The 14,193-nt window shown below is 43.8% G+C and overlaps 1 protein-coding gene across 2 annotated transcripts in view; it reads right to left on the bottom strand.

Annotated features, from left to right (window-relative positions):
* The window catches only part of ATP6V1C2 (ATPase H+ transporting V1 subunit C2), a 51,984-nt gene that overhangs the window by 24,072 nt on the left and 13,719 nt on the right, over positions 1-14,193 (bottom strand). For both annotated transcript variants that reach the window (XM_068565168.1, XM_068565169.1), the window contains exon 4: positions 403-488. In XM_068565168.1, coding sequence (XP_068421269.1) covers positions 403-488 — 86 coding nt within the window. The remainder of the gene's footprint in view (positions 1-402; positions 489-14,193) is intronic.

Genomic DNA, 14,193 nt, shown 5'->3' with positions numbered 1-14,193 from the left:
TGAGGCATTCCCAGCAGTGAAGGCATTTTTCAGCCTCGTTTGGGGAAAGGGATAAATCGGCTGGGGGGTGGGGATGGAATACTCCCTGCGGGATAAAGTGGAGGCTGATAGACAAGGTGGGTGAGCCAACCAACCATTAAACCTCATTGAACCCATTTTCATTTCAAGTTTCATTGAGGAGTTCAGCTACAGGTAAGAAATGCCAGATGCTTTAGAAATGAGACAGCAGGATTATAAGCTTGTAAAGGCACACGTCATCCAAACAGCGGTGCCGATGTGTCAGTTTGGAGCTTCCGTGGTACCTGTATCATTTCAGCCGCTACTGTGTGGCCACATCTGAGGCCACTGATGGACCAGAATGAGCTGGGAAAGCACCGTCATAAACGCACTTCAGGAACCTACCTCCATTGGCCAGAAGGTTCTCCTGGACCTTCCCCTTTGCATCTTCCATCACTTCCACCACACTCTGGGCCATTCTCTTTATGAGGCTTTGGGGAAAGAACAAAAAGCCAGTTAGAGTAGGAAACTGCCCTCAGAATACTCTCACACTCTGCTGGCGGGAAAAGGACCAGGGTCACCCTTTGGGAGAACAATCTGGCAATATGCATGAAGAGACGTAAAATGCTAACCAGTATTTAAACCAGTGTTTCCACTTCTGGGAAACTATCTTAAGGAAACAGGACAAACAGAAAAAGCTTTCTGAATAAAAAGATGTTCTTCGCAGTAACGTTGCTGACAGCGAAAAACTGGAAGCCACTGGAAGGTCTGACAATAGCGGATTGTTTAAGTGAAGGACGGTATACCCAGCTGAGGGGTTATTAGCAGCCACTGAAAATAGGTTTACAAAGAATTTCTAATACCGTGGAACAAGGCGTGCATTATAATGTTACGTGGAAAAAAAACAAGATACAGACTTGTACAGACAGTATGGCTGCAGCTATGTGAAAATGTTGTTCCTACTTTACATATTTTCTATTCTAATCCAGTGTTGCTTTTATAATTAGAAAATTAAAACTTTCTAAGTCTTCAGAAAACATACTGAAGGCTCAAGAAAGTATGAGAAAGGAAAGGAAAGTATGAGATTTGAGGCAGAAGGGCTCAAGTTCACTGTGGCTCTGCCAAATGTATGACTCTGGCCAAACTTATTTAATCTCTTTGAGCCTCAGTTCTCTTCTCTGTAAAATGGGATGATACCCATTTTGCGGGATTATTATAAATATTAATAGAACGAATCAGGCAGGAGTGTCTGGTGGCAAAGAGTGTCCACTCCTGGAGGCCCATCAGTTAGAAGTCCAGCTGGCAGCAGGCCAACCAGGATCAAAGTCTAAAAGCTCTGATGACCTACATCTTTGCCTCAGGCCCTCTCTCCTCATTCTCCTGGCTCCCAGGAGGGGGCAGGTGTTTGCAGGGAGGAGGATGAGGTCACTGAATTCCAAATGCAGAACACGGTTTTCTGCTGATGCAGGCACTGGCCATGTGGCCACTCAGAGCTTGGAGCCCAGGAGCCTAGGGCCCAACACAGAAAACTGAGGCAGAGGGCACTGAAAGGCCCCAGATTAAAGAAAGAGAGGGAGAGAGGGAAAGACGGAGAGAGGGAAGGAAAAAATGACGGAGTAGGCAGGGAGAGCAACTTGTTTTCGTATCTAACTAATGTATGTTCGTGACCATAAACTGAAAAACACAAGTATAAAGTAATTAACAAAAAATGAAGGGGCTTTCCTGGTGGTGCAGTGGTTGGGAATCTGCCTGCCAATGCAGGGGCACGGGATCGAGCCCTGGTCCGGGAAGATCCCACATGCCGCGGAGCAACCGAGCCCATGCACCACAACTACTGAGCCTGTGCTCTAGAGCCTGCAAGCCACAACTACTGAGCCCACATGCCACAATTACTGAAGCCCACGTGCCTAGAGCCCATGCTCCGCAACAAGAGAAGCCACCGTAATGAGAAGTCCGAGCACTGCAATGAAGAGTAGACCCCGCTCGCCGCAACTAGAGAAAGCCCACGTGCAGCAACAAAGACCCAATGCAGCCAAAAATAAATATAATTAATTAATTAATTTTTTAAAAAAATGAACCACCACACTCTCCCACCCAAAAGGAAACATGTGCTTTGCATTTTGGCCTATTTCCAAATACTTAACACTTCCACAGTTTATATTAAGTTGAGGTTTTCTTTTGTTTACCAAGTTCTCTATCACTGTTATTGAATCATCACAAAAATTCTCGAAGAGGTTATCATCCCATTTTACAGCTGGGAGACTGTGGCCCAGAGGAGTAATTTGCCTCCCAACTACCCAGTCTGTCTGTGGACCCCAAGGTTCTGGGCCACCTGGGCTCAAATCTCCACAAATGTGTTGGCATTTCTTAGGATAGTAGTTCTGCATCTTACTAATGATAACTGGGGCAAGTTACCTAGCTAATCTCATTCCGTTTCCTTGGCAAAATGGGGTTGATGCTCTTCATCTCACAGAGTCTGGTGCAATGCATATCAAGAACCAGGCCCCCGGGAGTTTGTGGTAGGTACCTTCAGATGAGCTCTCGGCAGCCTGATGGAGGCGTCTGGGCTCTCTGCCCTCTGGCTCCCCAGTAGATTCGGTAGGAGACGGTGAGGGCAGGGGTAGGGGGTGCAAATCTGGTTCCCTCCCAGTTCCAGTAACCTATCTCCCCTCATCTCCTATAGCCTAGGGGTGTGGTAACCTCTCTGCCTCTACCTGGGTTCCTGTACCATTCCTTGTGCTTCTCAAAAGCCCTCATACAACTATATGCTCCTTTATGAATAGACCTTTCTCAAATCATCCTAATTGGAGTATGTCTTCTGTTATTTGTTAGAACCCTGACTCTATAAATTCATTCGTTCATTCACTCATTCATTTAGCAAATTCCAGACATTAATCCACTGTGTGCCAAGCACTGATTAGAGTGCTGTGAACTTAGATGCTATGCACAAAACAGCCCCTGCTCTCAGAGAGCTTCTTTCTAATGCTGTCAAGGGCTCCTCTTTATCATTACTATAGCGACACATGCAGGTTGCTGTCTCTTATTACCATATCCTCTGTCACATTTTGAGTAATTTCTTTACATGAAGGAATTAGTAACTGCAGCCCCAATGGCAATGCCTGAAGCACAGCAGCTGTTCAGGAAATGTTTGCTGAATGAATAAACGAATGTCATAGCACCTAAATAACACACATGCTTCCTTCCTAATCGACCTAAAAGCAGAACTCCCTTGTCATTCTGTTAATGACTCTTTGCTGTTCCCAATTCTACCCTCCAAGAAATGTTTAACTATAACAAGCATGGCGGCACACTTGCCCCTAGGTGTGTACACCACCACGGAACATCTCAGAATAGCATGGTCTGACGAAGCTTAATTGCTGGAAAAATTGCTTGTTGCACGTAACAAAACTTCCCTGACTTACTGTGATCATTAACTACAGTCATCCATGAATTGTGGTATGACAAAATCAGAACATTTTTCTCATTGAAAGGAATCTAAGAGTCTAGATGCTGTTTTAAATTTACTTTTTTCACTTTACAGTTCATTGTGAAAACCTTTACACGTCACGATAGAGCTTCCTCATTCCTTTCATTGACTGCATAGCATTTCATTGCAAGGTTGTATCATAACTAATTCTCTCGATTGAACATTTAGGTTGTTTACGCTTTGAATGATTTTGCAACAAAACGCATATTTTGCCCATTTGTGCAGGCACGTATGTAGGATAAGTTGCAGAAGAGTAACTACTGGAATACAGGGTGTGAGCATTTGCAATTTTAACAGATAAGGCCAAATTATCGCCAAGTATACAGAGCCAGTGTACCCTCCCACCAACAATGGATGAGAGTGCCTGCCTCCTAAATCCTTGCCAACGTGACAGATTATGGATCTTTTTAATCCCTGCCAATCTGATAGCTGAAAAGTTCTATCTCACTGGTGCTCCGACTTGCATCTGTTTGATCATCGATGAGGCTGGACATCTTTTGATAGGTTTATTAGACTCTACCGATGGCTATTTTCTTCTGGTAATAGAGTGTTCATATCTTTCACTGGTTTCTCGTCATTTTTTTTAAAAAAACATCGATTTGTAAGGGCTCTTAGGTGTTTTGGGGACTCAATTCTTGAGACGCTCTTTTGAGTTAGGTAACACCCCCACTTCGAAGATGAAAAATTAAGACTTAAAGAGCTAAAAGTCACCCTACACTGAGTTATAAGTGTCAGAGCAGAAGTTGAGCCCAGATCTACATGACTTCAAAGCCATGCTCTTCAGTGCTTGGTCTAAACTAAACTCTGGCTCCCTCCTCTAACACAAAAGTTTATACTAACCCACAAGGGAAGATACAGAAATCATATTTTTAATTAAAAAAGCAAATTGCAGACAGTGTGTAACCTTGATTGGGGTTTGGTTACACTGAGGCTCCCAACAAAATTCATCAACCTGTTCATTCAAGATGTACACATTTCACTGTATGTACATTTTACCTCATTAAAAAAAATTTTTTGATGGCCAACAGGCACATGAAAACATGCTCAATATCACTAATTATTTGAGAATTGCAAATCAAAACTACAATGAGGTATCACCTCACACTGGTCAGAATGACCATCATGAAAAAGTCTACAAGTAATAAATGCTGGAGAGGGTGTGGAGAAAAAGGAACCCTCCTACACTGTTGGTGGGAATGTAAATTGATACAGCCACTATGGAGAACAGTATGGAGGTTCCTTAAAAGACTAAAAATAGAGTTACCATATGATCTAGCAATCCCACTACTGGGCATATATCCAAAGAAAACTCTAGTTAGAAAAGATACATGCACCCCAATGTTCATAGCAGCACTGTGTACAATAGCCAAAACATGGAAACAAACCCAAATGTCCATCAACAGATGACTGAATAAAGAAGATGTGGTACATATATACAATGGAATATTACTCAGCCATGAAAAAGAATGAAATAATGTCTTTTGCAGCAACATGGATGGACCTAGAGATTATCATATAAAGTGAAGTAAGTCAGATAAAGATTTATATGTGAAATCTAAAAAAATGATACAAATGAACTTATTTACGAAACAGAAACCGACTCACAGACATAGAAAACAAACTTATGGTTACCAAAGGGGACAATGGTGGGGGGAGGGGAAAGATAAATTAGGAGTTTGGGATTAATATATACTTACTACTATACATAAAATAGATAAACAACATGGACCTACTATATAACACAGGGAACTATATTCAATATCTTATTGGAAAACATATAATCACCATTATAATAACCTATAATGGAAAAGAATCTGAAAAAGAATATATATACATATATATATATATATATGTATATATATATATATAAAACTGAATTACTTTGCTGTACACCTGAAACTAACACAACATTGTAAATTAACATTCAATTTTTAAAAATTGTTAAAAAAAAAGAAAAAATATTTTTTTACAACAGATACTTTTTTTTTTTTTTTGGCCGCACAGCACGTGGGATCTTAGTTTCCCAACCAGGGATCGAACCCATGCCCCCTGCATTGGAAGTGCAGAGTCTTAACCACTGGACCGCCAGGGAAGTCCAACAGATACTATCTTAGTCAAGTGACCAAAGTTCAAATCACCAGTAATGGGAAAGATGAACAACATGTTTCTCCCGATACGATGCATTGAGAAGAACATCACTTCACTTCTGGGATATTCCTGCCAAAATTACGTAACCTGAATCTAATCATGAGGAAACGTCAGATGAGTTCAAATTAAAGAGCAGTTTACAAAATAACTGACCTGTGCTCATCAAAGAACTCAATGTCATAAAAGTCAAAGAAAGTCTGAATAACTGTTCCAGTTTAAATGAGGCTAATGAGACATGACAATTGTGAAAAACATCTCAATGTTTACCATTATCTAAGAAAAATATGAGATTTTCTTTTGTTATAAAGGCCACTATTGAGATAATTGGTGATAGCCAACTAAAATCAGTAGACTAAATAATATTACTGTATTCCTGATTTTGATCATTGTAGTAGGGGATAATGTTAGTGACGGTCCTTGTTTTTAGAAAATATATATTAAAGTATCTAGAAGTAACGGGACATCACATCTGCAACTCACTGCCAGGAGACTTCAGAAAAAGTGAGTGAGAGAAGATAAACATGGTAAAGGGAATATGGAAATTCTTTGAATAGCCTAGCAACTTTGCCGGAACTTTGAAATTAGCTCAGAATAAAACATCAAAAAATATTTAAGCATGTACAGTATACAATCCCACTTTAAAAAATTATATGTCAGTATACATCTAAATGAGAATCCTGAAAGAAAAGACACCAAACTGTTAACACTGGTTACCTTTGTGTGTACAAGAACAGCACTTTTCCCTTTCCATGTACTTCTGTAATGTCATGAAACTGAAAAGAAATTCTGGAGCTGGAAAGTACAATAACTGAAATAAAAAATTCACTGGAGGGATTCAAAGGCAGATTTGAGCCGGAAGAAGAAAGACTCAGCGAATTGAGGACAGGACATTGGAAATTATTGAGTCTGAGGAACAGAAATAAAAAGATAGAAGAAAAGTGAACAGAGCCTAAGGAACCTGTGGGACACCGTCAAGTAGACCAACATATGCACTGCGGTAGTCCCAGAAAAAGAAGAGAAAGGAGCAGAGAGAATATTTGAAGAAATAAGGATAAAGCTGAAGGACTTATACTTCTTGATTTCAAAACTTACTACAAATCTACAGTAATCAAAACAGTGTGGTACTAGCATAGACATACATATAGACCAATGGAATAGAACAGAGACCCCAGAAATAAACTCTCACATATATGATCAAACAATTTTTCACAAAGGTGCCAACAGCATTCAATGGGGAAAGGACAATTATTTCAACAAACAGTGCTGGGAAAACTGAATACCCCCATGAAAAAGAATGAAGTTAATTTAAACCCTTACCTAACACCATATATAAAAATTAACTCAAAATGGATCAAAGACCTAAATGTAAGACCTGAAACCATAAAATGCTTGGAGTAAACCACAAGGCAAAAACTTAATGATATTGGATTAGGCAATGATTTCTTCAATATGACACTGAAAGCACAGGCAAAAAAAGAAAAAAAAATACAAGTTGGACTTGATGAAAAATTTTAAACTTAGTGCATCAAAAACATTATCAACAGAATAAAAAGACATCTCACAGCATGAGAGAAAAAAATTGCAAACCATCTGATAAGGGATTAATATTCAGAATATATAGAGAATCCCTAAAAATCACAACATAAAAACAAACAACTTCATTCAAAAATGGGCATAGGACTTGAATAGACATTTCTCCAAAGGAGATATACAAATGGCCAACAAGCACTGAAAAGGGCTCAAAATCACCAGCCAACACTGATGGTGAGGAGGCCTGGTAAAATGCTTGGCAGAGAAACAAAAAATCACCCGTAAACATCAGGATAAAAGCTTAACCTCACTTGCTGTGATAAAGCATTTTTCGCTTACAAGATGGGCACAGTAAAAAGATTTATAATTTCAGCACTGGCAAATACTCTAGGAAATGGGAATACCAATGCCCTGTTGACACGGCGTGTCAAATGAACAGCTTTACAAGACAGTTATTTTCAGAATATCAATCAAACGTTTTTAACACACAGATATTTTTGCCCAGCAATTCTACTTCTAGGAATTGGCCCTTCTGATACACTGGCTCCTGCGCAAAAAACCGTATACACAAGGATGTGGGCTGTGGCGTGGTCTGTAATTGCAGAAGACAGAAAGTCATCTCAATAGGGGAATAGTTACCAATATTAATAGTTATCAATAGGGGACCCAGCTGATATAATGGATCACCAAGGAATCTCTAAAAAACAATGAGGCAGAGGGACTTCCCTGGCGGTCCACTGATTAAGACTCAGCACTCCCACTGCAGGGGGAGCGGGTTCGATCCCTGACTGGGGAACTGAGATCCCGCATGCCACGTCGCATGGCCAAAAAATTAAAAACAAACTAACAAACAAAAAGCAATGAGGGAGGTCTCTCACAGATCGCCATGAAAGGTTGTACATCACGGAATAAAAGGAAAAAAAGCAAATAATAAACAGTATCTATAGTTATGACCACATTTTTGTAAAAAGCAAAAGACATAAAAACTCAAACTTGTATTATGTATAGAAAAGTCTATACAGATTCGCAATAAATTATGGAAATGGTGTCCTTTGGGGAGTGGGACTGCAGAGGTGGAATTTGGACTTAAAAAAACCAGCATGATTATGTATTAATAATAAAATGACCAATAATGGTCTCGCAAATACACAAAGCAAGAAGCTAATAAAGGAATAAGTCAAAAGCACGCTACCTGGGCACAGCCCGTTAAGATTTCTTTCAAATTAACTGCTGATACCCTGGCAGTCATCTGGGGAGCCCCCACGAGGAGAATGAGTAAGATGGGGGCGGGGGAAGGCATCACCCAGGTGTGAGGCGGGGCAGGTAGGGAACTGAGAAGGAAGGAGGCCTTCAGGAGCTGAGCAGGCAGAATCCAGAGACCTGGAATGGCAGGGATAAGAGTCAGGAAAGACAGAGATGCCTGTGGCCGAGTAGGTGACAGAAACACCCTGTCCTCCCTTTCTACAAATACTCTGGGGCACCTTGAGCACTGCTGATTTCTGCACCCTGGGCTCCAAGGGGGCCCCGAATTCCTGCTGCCCCTTGGGGTATATGATGGCTCCAGAGCTAAGAGCACAGCTAGGCAGGTGTTCCTGAGATCTCTGTGTCTACCGCCTCTCCTCCTGCAATCTCATCTGGCCGTCTGGCGTGCAGGGCTTCAGGGCTTTTCCAGGCCCAGGTCTGCGGGTGGGAAGGAGCAGCCGGGGCAGGAAGCCTGCCCCGCACTAGGTGGAAGCGGAGGAGGGGGCTGATCCCCGCTCACCTGAGTCCACCTACCCCAGGGCTCAAGCACAGACGAGATGCTTCCTAAATGGTGTCTCCACGCCAAACTGTGCGCAGCAAAGCATCCCTGTGGGCCACACTTCCATCAGGGCGCTCCGCCTCAGCTGTGCGATCTGTACCCACCTGCCTCTCCCCCTGCTCTGTGGGAAGGGCTGGGTCTCCTATACCCAGTTCTCTCATAAAGAGATCACGGCTCTCAGGTTCCGAGGTCCTGAGCGCAAGTCTACGGGACATGAAAGAGGGCATCCCCCCTCCCCTGGGATTTCTGGATAATTCAGGCAGAGCAGACTAAGGTGGGTCTGGTTTTCAGAAAGGACCCCAAGCCTTGGGGGGAGGGCCAACAGGTGACAGGGAGGGAAGAGGGAGTTTCCATAGGGTCTGAAGCAAGGGTAACAGTGGCTCCATCAAGTGAGCTGCCCTCGGTCCTCAGAAGGGCCCTTGGCACAGATACATCTGAATCCTCAGGACAAAGGAGGAGGAGAAGCCCCCAGGAGCTGAGGAAACAGATTCAGGGAGGCCAAGAAAATCCCCCCGGCCCTGGCCCCTGGCCCTTTGCTGGTGGCCGCAGCCTCAGCTAGTACCAGTCCTGTACCCCTGCCTCTAAAGCAAGTCTCCATCCTCCACACCAGCTGCTGGCAGCGCACCTGGGATTGACGTGCCCCGCTGTGGGGGACCCAAACCCCAAGTCCCTCTCTCAGCGCTAACTGGTCTCAGAGTCAAGGTAAAGGTGCCACCACAGGCCCAGCCTCCCTCTGCAGCCACACAGCGGCCCTGAGCAGTGAGGTCCAGAAGCTTCCACACAGGTAGGCAGTCTGCTCGCCACCGCTCCTCTGGTGACTCAGGAGCCCCTGGGCACCTCACCCGCTCCTTTGTCTCTCTGCTTCCTCCTCAGCCAAGGGACATGTCCCGCAGCAAAGTCATCAGGAAAATGTGAGGAGAGCAATTCAGTGACTTTCGTTTTAGAAAAACAAGTTCCAGTGAGGTCTCTGGGAGGTCCCTGCTCTGGGGACTCTGGCCCCATTTACAGCTTACTTTGAATTCTGCCCTGGATTCTCAGAAACTCCGTTTCAGAAATAGACAAATATTTCCACCTTTAGAGGAATGCCACTCAGTTAAGTCACCCCGCCCCTGCCACCGTCACTCAGAACAGAATTGGTTCTGGCCAGGTTGGCTTCGTGCAGCTTAACTTGCCCATAAGACAGCATAGAAATTCTTGGTCCTCTCCAAAAAGCCAACCTGCCAGGACTTCCCTGGCGGTCCAGTGGTTAGGACTCTGTGCTTCCACTGCAGGGGGCACGGGTTCGATCCCTGGTTGGAGAACTAAGAACCCACGTGCCGCTGCCAAAATAAAAATTAAAAAAAGTCAACCTACCCTCAGAGAAAATTTGCCCCCTAGTGGAACGTGGAGGAGAGGAAGGCTACTTGTTCTGAAGTGGTACCGAAATGCTCCGGGGTCTTTTAGGAATAACCGGGCAGTTAGCTCCCTAAGCATCAGCACACATTTGTCTACGTTCTGGAGAGTTTGCCAAAAGTCAACCCACCAAGCAGCCCGGTCACCACGCCCAACGGCAGGGGCCCCAGGGCTCACAGGTGAAGGGTGCCACCAGAGTGGTACCACCCGCAGCCTTCCCAGGGGATGGAGGGGTCAAGGCCAGAAACGGCAGATCACAAAATGGGATGACAGGTGACTCAGGAACACCCAAAAGTGTGCTTGCTCGTGCTGGTGATCCAAGAAACCCACATTCACACAATCATACATGATTTTCATTTTGCCAGGGACACGAACAACGTTTTTCAAAGGCACTGAATCGATGGGGGTCTGATGAAACAGCACGTTCTTGCGACCTCGTTGGAAAACAACTTACCAATGTGTACAAGCAACTTTAAATATTTCTACATCCTTTGAACCTGTAATTTCACTTTCGGAAGTGCAACTTTAGGAGGTAACCACAAATGAAGACAAAGATTTACGCTAAGATGCTAATTAGGGTGTTAATTATAGTAGAATCATCTGTGTTTTATTACCATAAAAAATAAAACGAAACAAGCCCCGCCCCACCATTAAAAAATCTTTAACATTACTTTAGAGCCATGGAAGTATGACCATAACATAATTTGCCCACCCAGAATCATCACATGGGGTCACAGCTGGAGGGGCCTTCAGGGACCAAGGCAAGGTGGGGACTTGCCTGAGGTCACACAGCTCCTTGGGAGCTGATGAGGACAAAAACAAGGCCTCTAGGACAGCTTGACGCTCCTTGGGAGGGGACGGCCATGGGTACAAATCATCCTTTGGGGATGATGGCGACATTCTGGAATTAGGCAGTGGCAATGGCTGGGCTACTTTGTAAATATACTAGAGACAAATGAATTTTATACATTAAGGGGATGAATACTGCAGTGTTTCAATTTTATAAAAAAAAGTCTCAGCCTTTTTCTTGGCTTCGAGGGTGGAGACCCAGCGTGGAGAATGTCAAGGTCTGGTTTGGTCATTTATGCTGGATGTCGCCACCTCCCCCAAAGTTCCTTGGCTCTACCCCCTTTCTTCCCATCACCACTATATTTTACAGTTACCAGAAATCTGTCCAAGCCCTGCCCTGGGTCACTGTCCCAGGCAGGTCATGCCATCTTTGTCCAGGTTTCCTTCAACAGCCTCCTGTGTGCTTTCCTTGCCTCTCTCAATCTGGCCTCCTCCTGCCCCTCCCTCCCATGGCAGCCAGAGGGATCTCTAAAAATACACATTTTAGCATGCCATCGTATTGCTTCAACTCTAGCATTGGTTTCCCAAGAAGTTCAAATATTGACGTTCCAACTCCTTAGCAGAGTTTACAAGGAACACCCCTCCCTGCCCGGCCTCCTCTTTCTCCACCCTCTTCCCCTCCCTTGCCCTTCCCAGGCCAGCCTTCTGAAGCTACCTGGACGCTACTCACCCTTTACAACAGCCCAAGTGCCCCCTCCTCAAGGCAAGTCAACCCTAACAAATGTTGTACAACTGAGAGTCGGAGAACATCTCCACCCACAACACGTTGCTTCCTCTGCTGCACACCTGAAACTAACACAGCATTGTAAATCAACTGTACCCCAATTAAAAAAAAAACAAAAAAAACAACTACCATTAAAAAAAAAAATTGTTGCTTCCCGCACTCAGCAAAAACATACTGTATCCGTTATGCGCCAGGCGATGTTATGGGAAACAGCAGTGAACAAACACACCACAGTTGTTGCCTCCAGGGGGCTTTACACCAGGACCCTCCCTCCATCACATAAATTATCACTCTGCCGAAGTGCTGGTTTCCTCATCTGGTCACCGCTAAACAAACAGATCTCTGAAAACTCATTAATTGAACTATCATCAGCTCAAGCAAAAATATAGTGGCTCCTAGAAAACACACAGACGCCCAGCAAATCCTGGCTGGCTAGCTGGATAAGTGCCTTAGGATGTGAAGCAAGAAATCAGTCCAATGCTCCTCAGAGCCACCATGGTCCCCAGTCTCTCCTGCTTCACTCACGTGCCACCAATAGGATCCAGACGTTTGCTTTACTCTGCTGCCTCATCTCCCAGAATGTGAACTTTTCAAAGAATGGGCATTTCTTTAAAAAAAATAAATCAGTATTCCTGAGAATTCCTGGCGGTCCAGTGATTAGGACTCTGCGCTTCCATTGCAGGGGGACAGGGTTCAATCCCTGGTCAGGGAACTAAGATCCCGCGGGCCGCAGCGCGGCCAAAAAAAAAAAATCAGTATCCCTTATGTCTACAAAATAGTAATACTCAATGCAGCTGTAATATCAAGCTTAGTCCATGGCAAGGGGGCCATGCCCTGGGACCCCATGCTTTAGAGGGTCCTAATCTGGCCCTCATCCAAGCCACTACCATCCCACAGGGTCAGGAAGCAATGCAAAGGTTTGAGGGTCAAAGGGGAGGCATGCACTCACACTTTGGGTACCAAGAACCTAGCTGCCTCAAGGAATAGGTATTTACCCAAGAGAAATGAAAACTATGTCAGTACAAAAACGGTACATGGATATTCATAACAACTTAAATAGTCCAAAACTGGAAACCATCTAAATGTCCTCCAATGGGTGAATAAATTGTGGCTTACCCATAAAATGGAATACTACTCAGCAGTAAAAAAAAAAAAGAAAAATGACTATTAATATGCACACCACAACATCGATAAATCTCAAATAATGATACAGGATGGAAAAACCAAACCAAAAAAATAGAGTACATACTATATCATTCCATTTATATAAAAGTACTAGGACTTCCCTGGTGGCGCAGTGGTTAAGAATCTGCCCGCCAATGCAGGGGACACGGGTTTGAGCCCTGGTCTGGGAAGATCACACATGCCGCGGAGCAACTAAGCCCGTGCACCACAACTACTGGGCCAGTGCTCTAGAGCCCGCAAGCCACAACTACTGAACCCGCGAGCCACAACTACTGAAGCCCACACGCCTAGAGCCTGTGCTCCACAACAAGAGAAGCCACCGCAATGAGAAGCCTGTGCACTGCAATGAAGAGAAGCCCCCCACTCCACACAACTTAGAGAAAGCCCGCACGCAGCCATGAAGACCCAACGCAGCCAAAAATAAATAAATAAATAAATTTATATTAAAAAAAAGAGTTCTTAAAACACATGCAGACTCTTATAGTGACAGAAAGCAGATTAGTGTTGAATAAGTGGCACAAGGAACTTTTGGGGGTAACAGATGTGTTCTATCTTGACTGTGGTGATGGTTTCACTGATGTATATATGTCAAAACTCATCATTCGAAATGTACACTTTAAAAACTTGCCATTTGTTGTATGTCATTTACGTCTAAATAAAGCCGTTTAAAAAAAAAAAAAGCCTACACTACACTGAGGTACCATTTCTTACCTATCAGGTTCATAAAAACCCCCAAATTTGACAGCATACTTGATTAGGAAGATTGTAGGAAAATGGAGACTCCTTAATTTCATTGCTAGTGGAAATGCAAAATGGTCAGAGAAATCTGACAACATCCATTAAAACTACAAAGGCAAATGACCCCGGGATCCAGCAATTTGCTTCTGAGAATTCATCCTGCAGATACACCTGCACAATTATATGTGCAAAGGAATGATGCTGGAGCAAGATTACACCCTGCAGCACTGTTGGTAACACCCCCTTACCGATAAAAGTAAACAAGCCAAGTGTCCACCTCTAGGGCTGGTTAATAAACTATGATACCTCCCCCATGTGGAATGCAAGGTAGCTTAAAACCCA

Source organism: Eschrichtius robustus, chromosome 15 (assembly GCF_028021215.1).
Source record: "Eschrichtius robustus isolate mEscRob2 chromosome 15, mEscRob2.pri, whole genome shotgun sequence".
NCBI classification, from domain to species: Eukaryota; Metazoa; Chordata; class Mammalia; order Artiodactyla; family Eschrichtiidae; genus Eschrichtius; species Eschrichtius robustus.
This window is presented reverse-complemented; position numbering and strand designations above follow the sequence as displayed.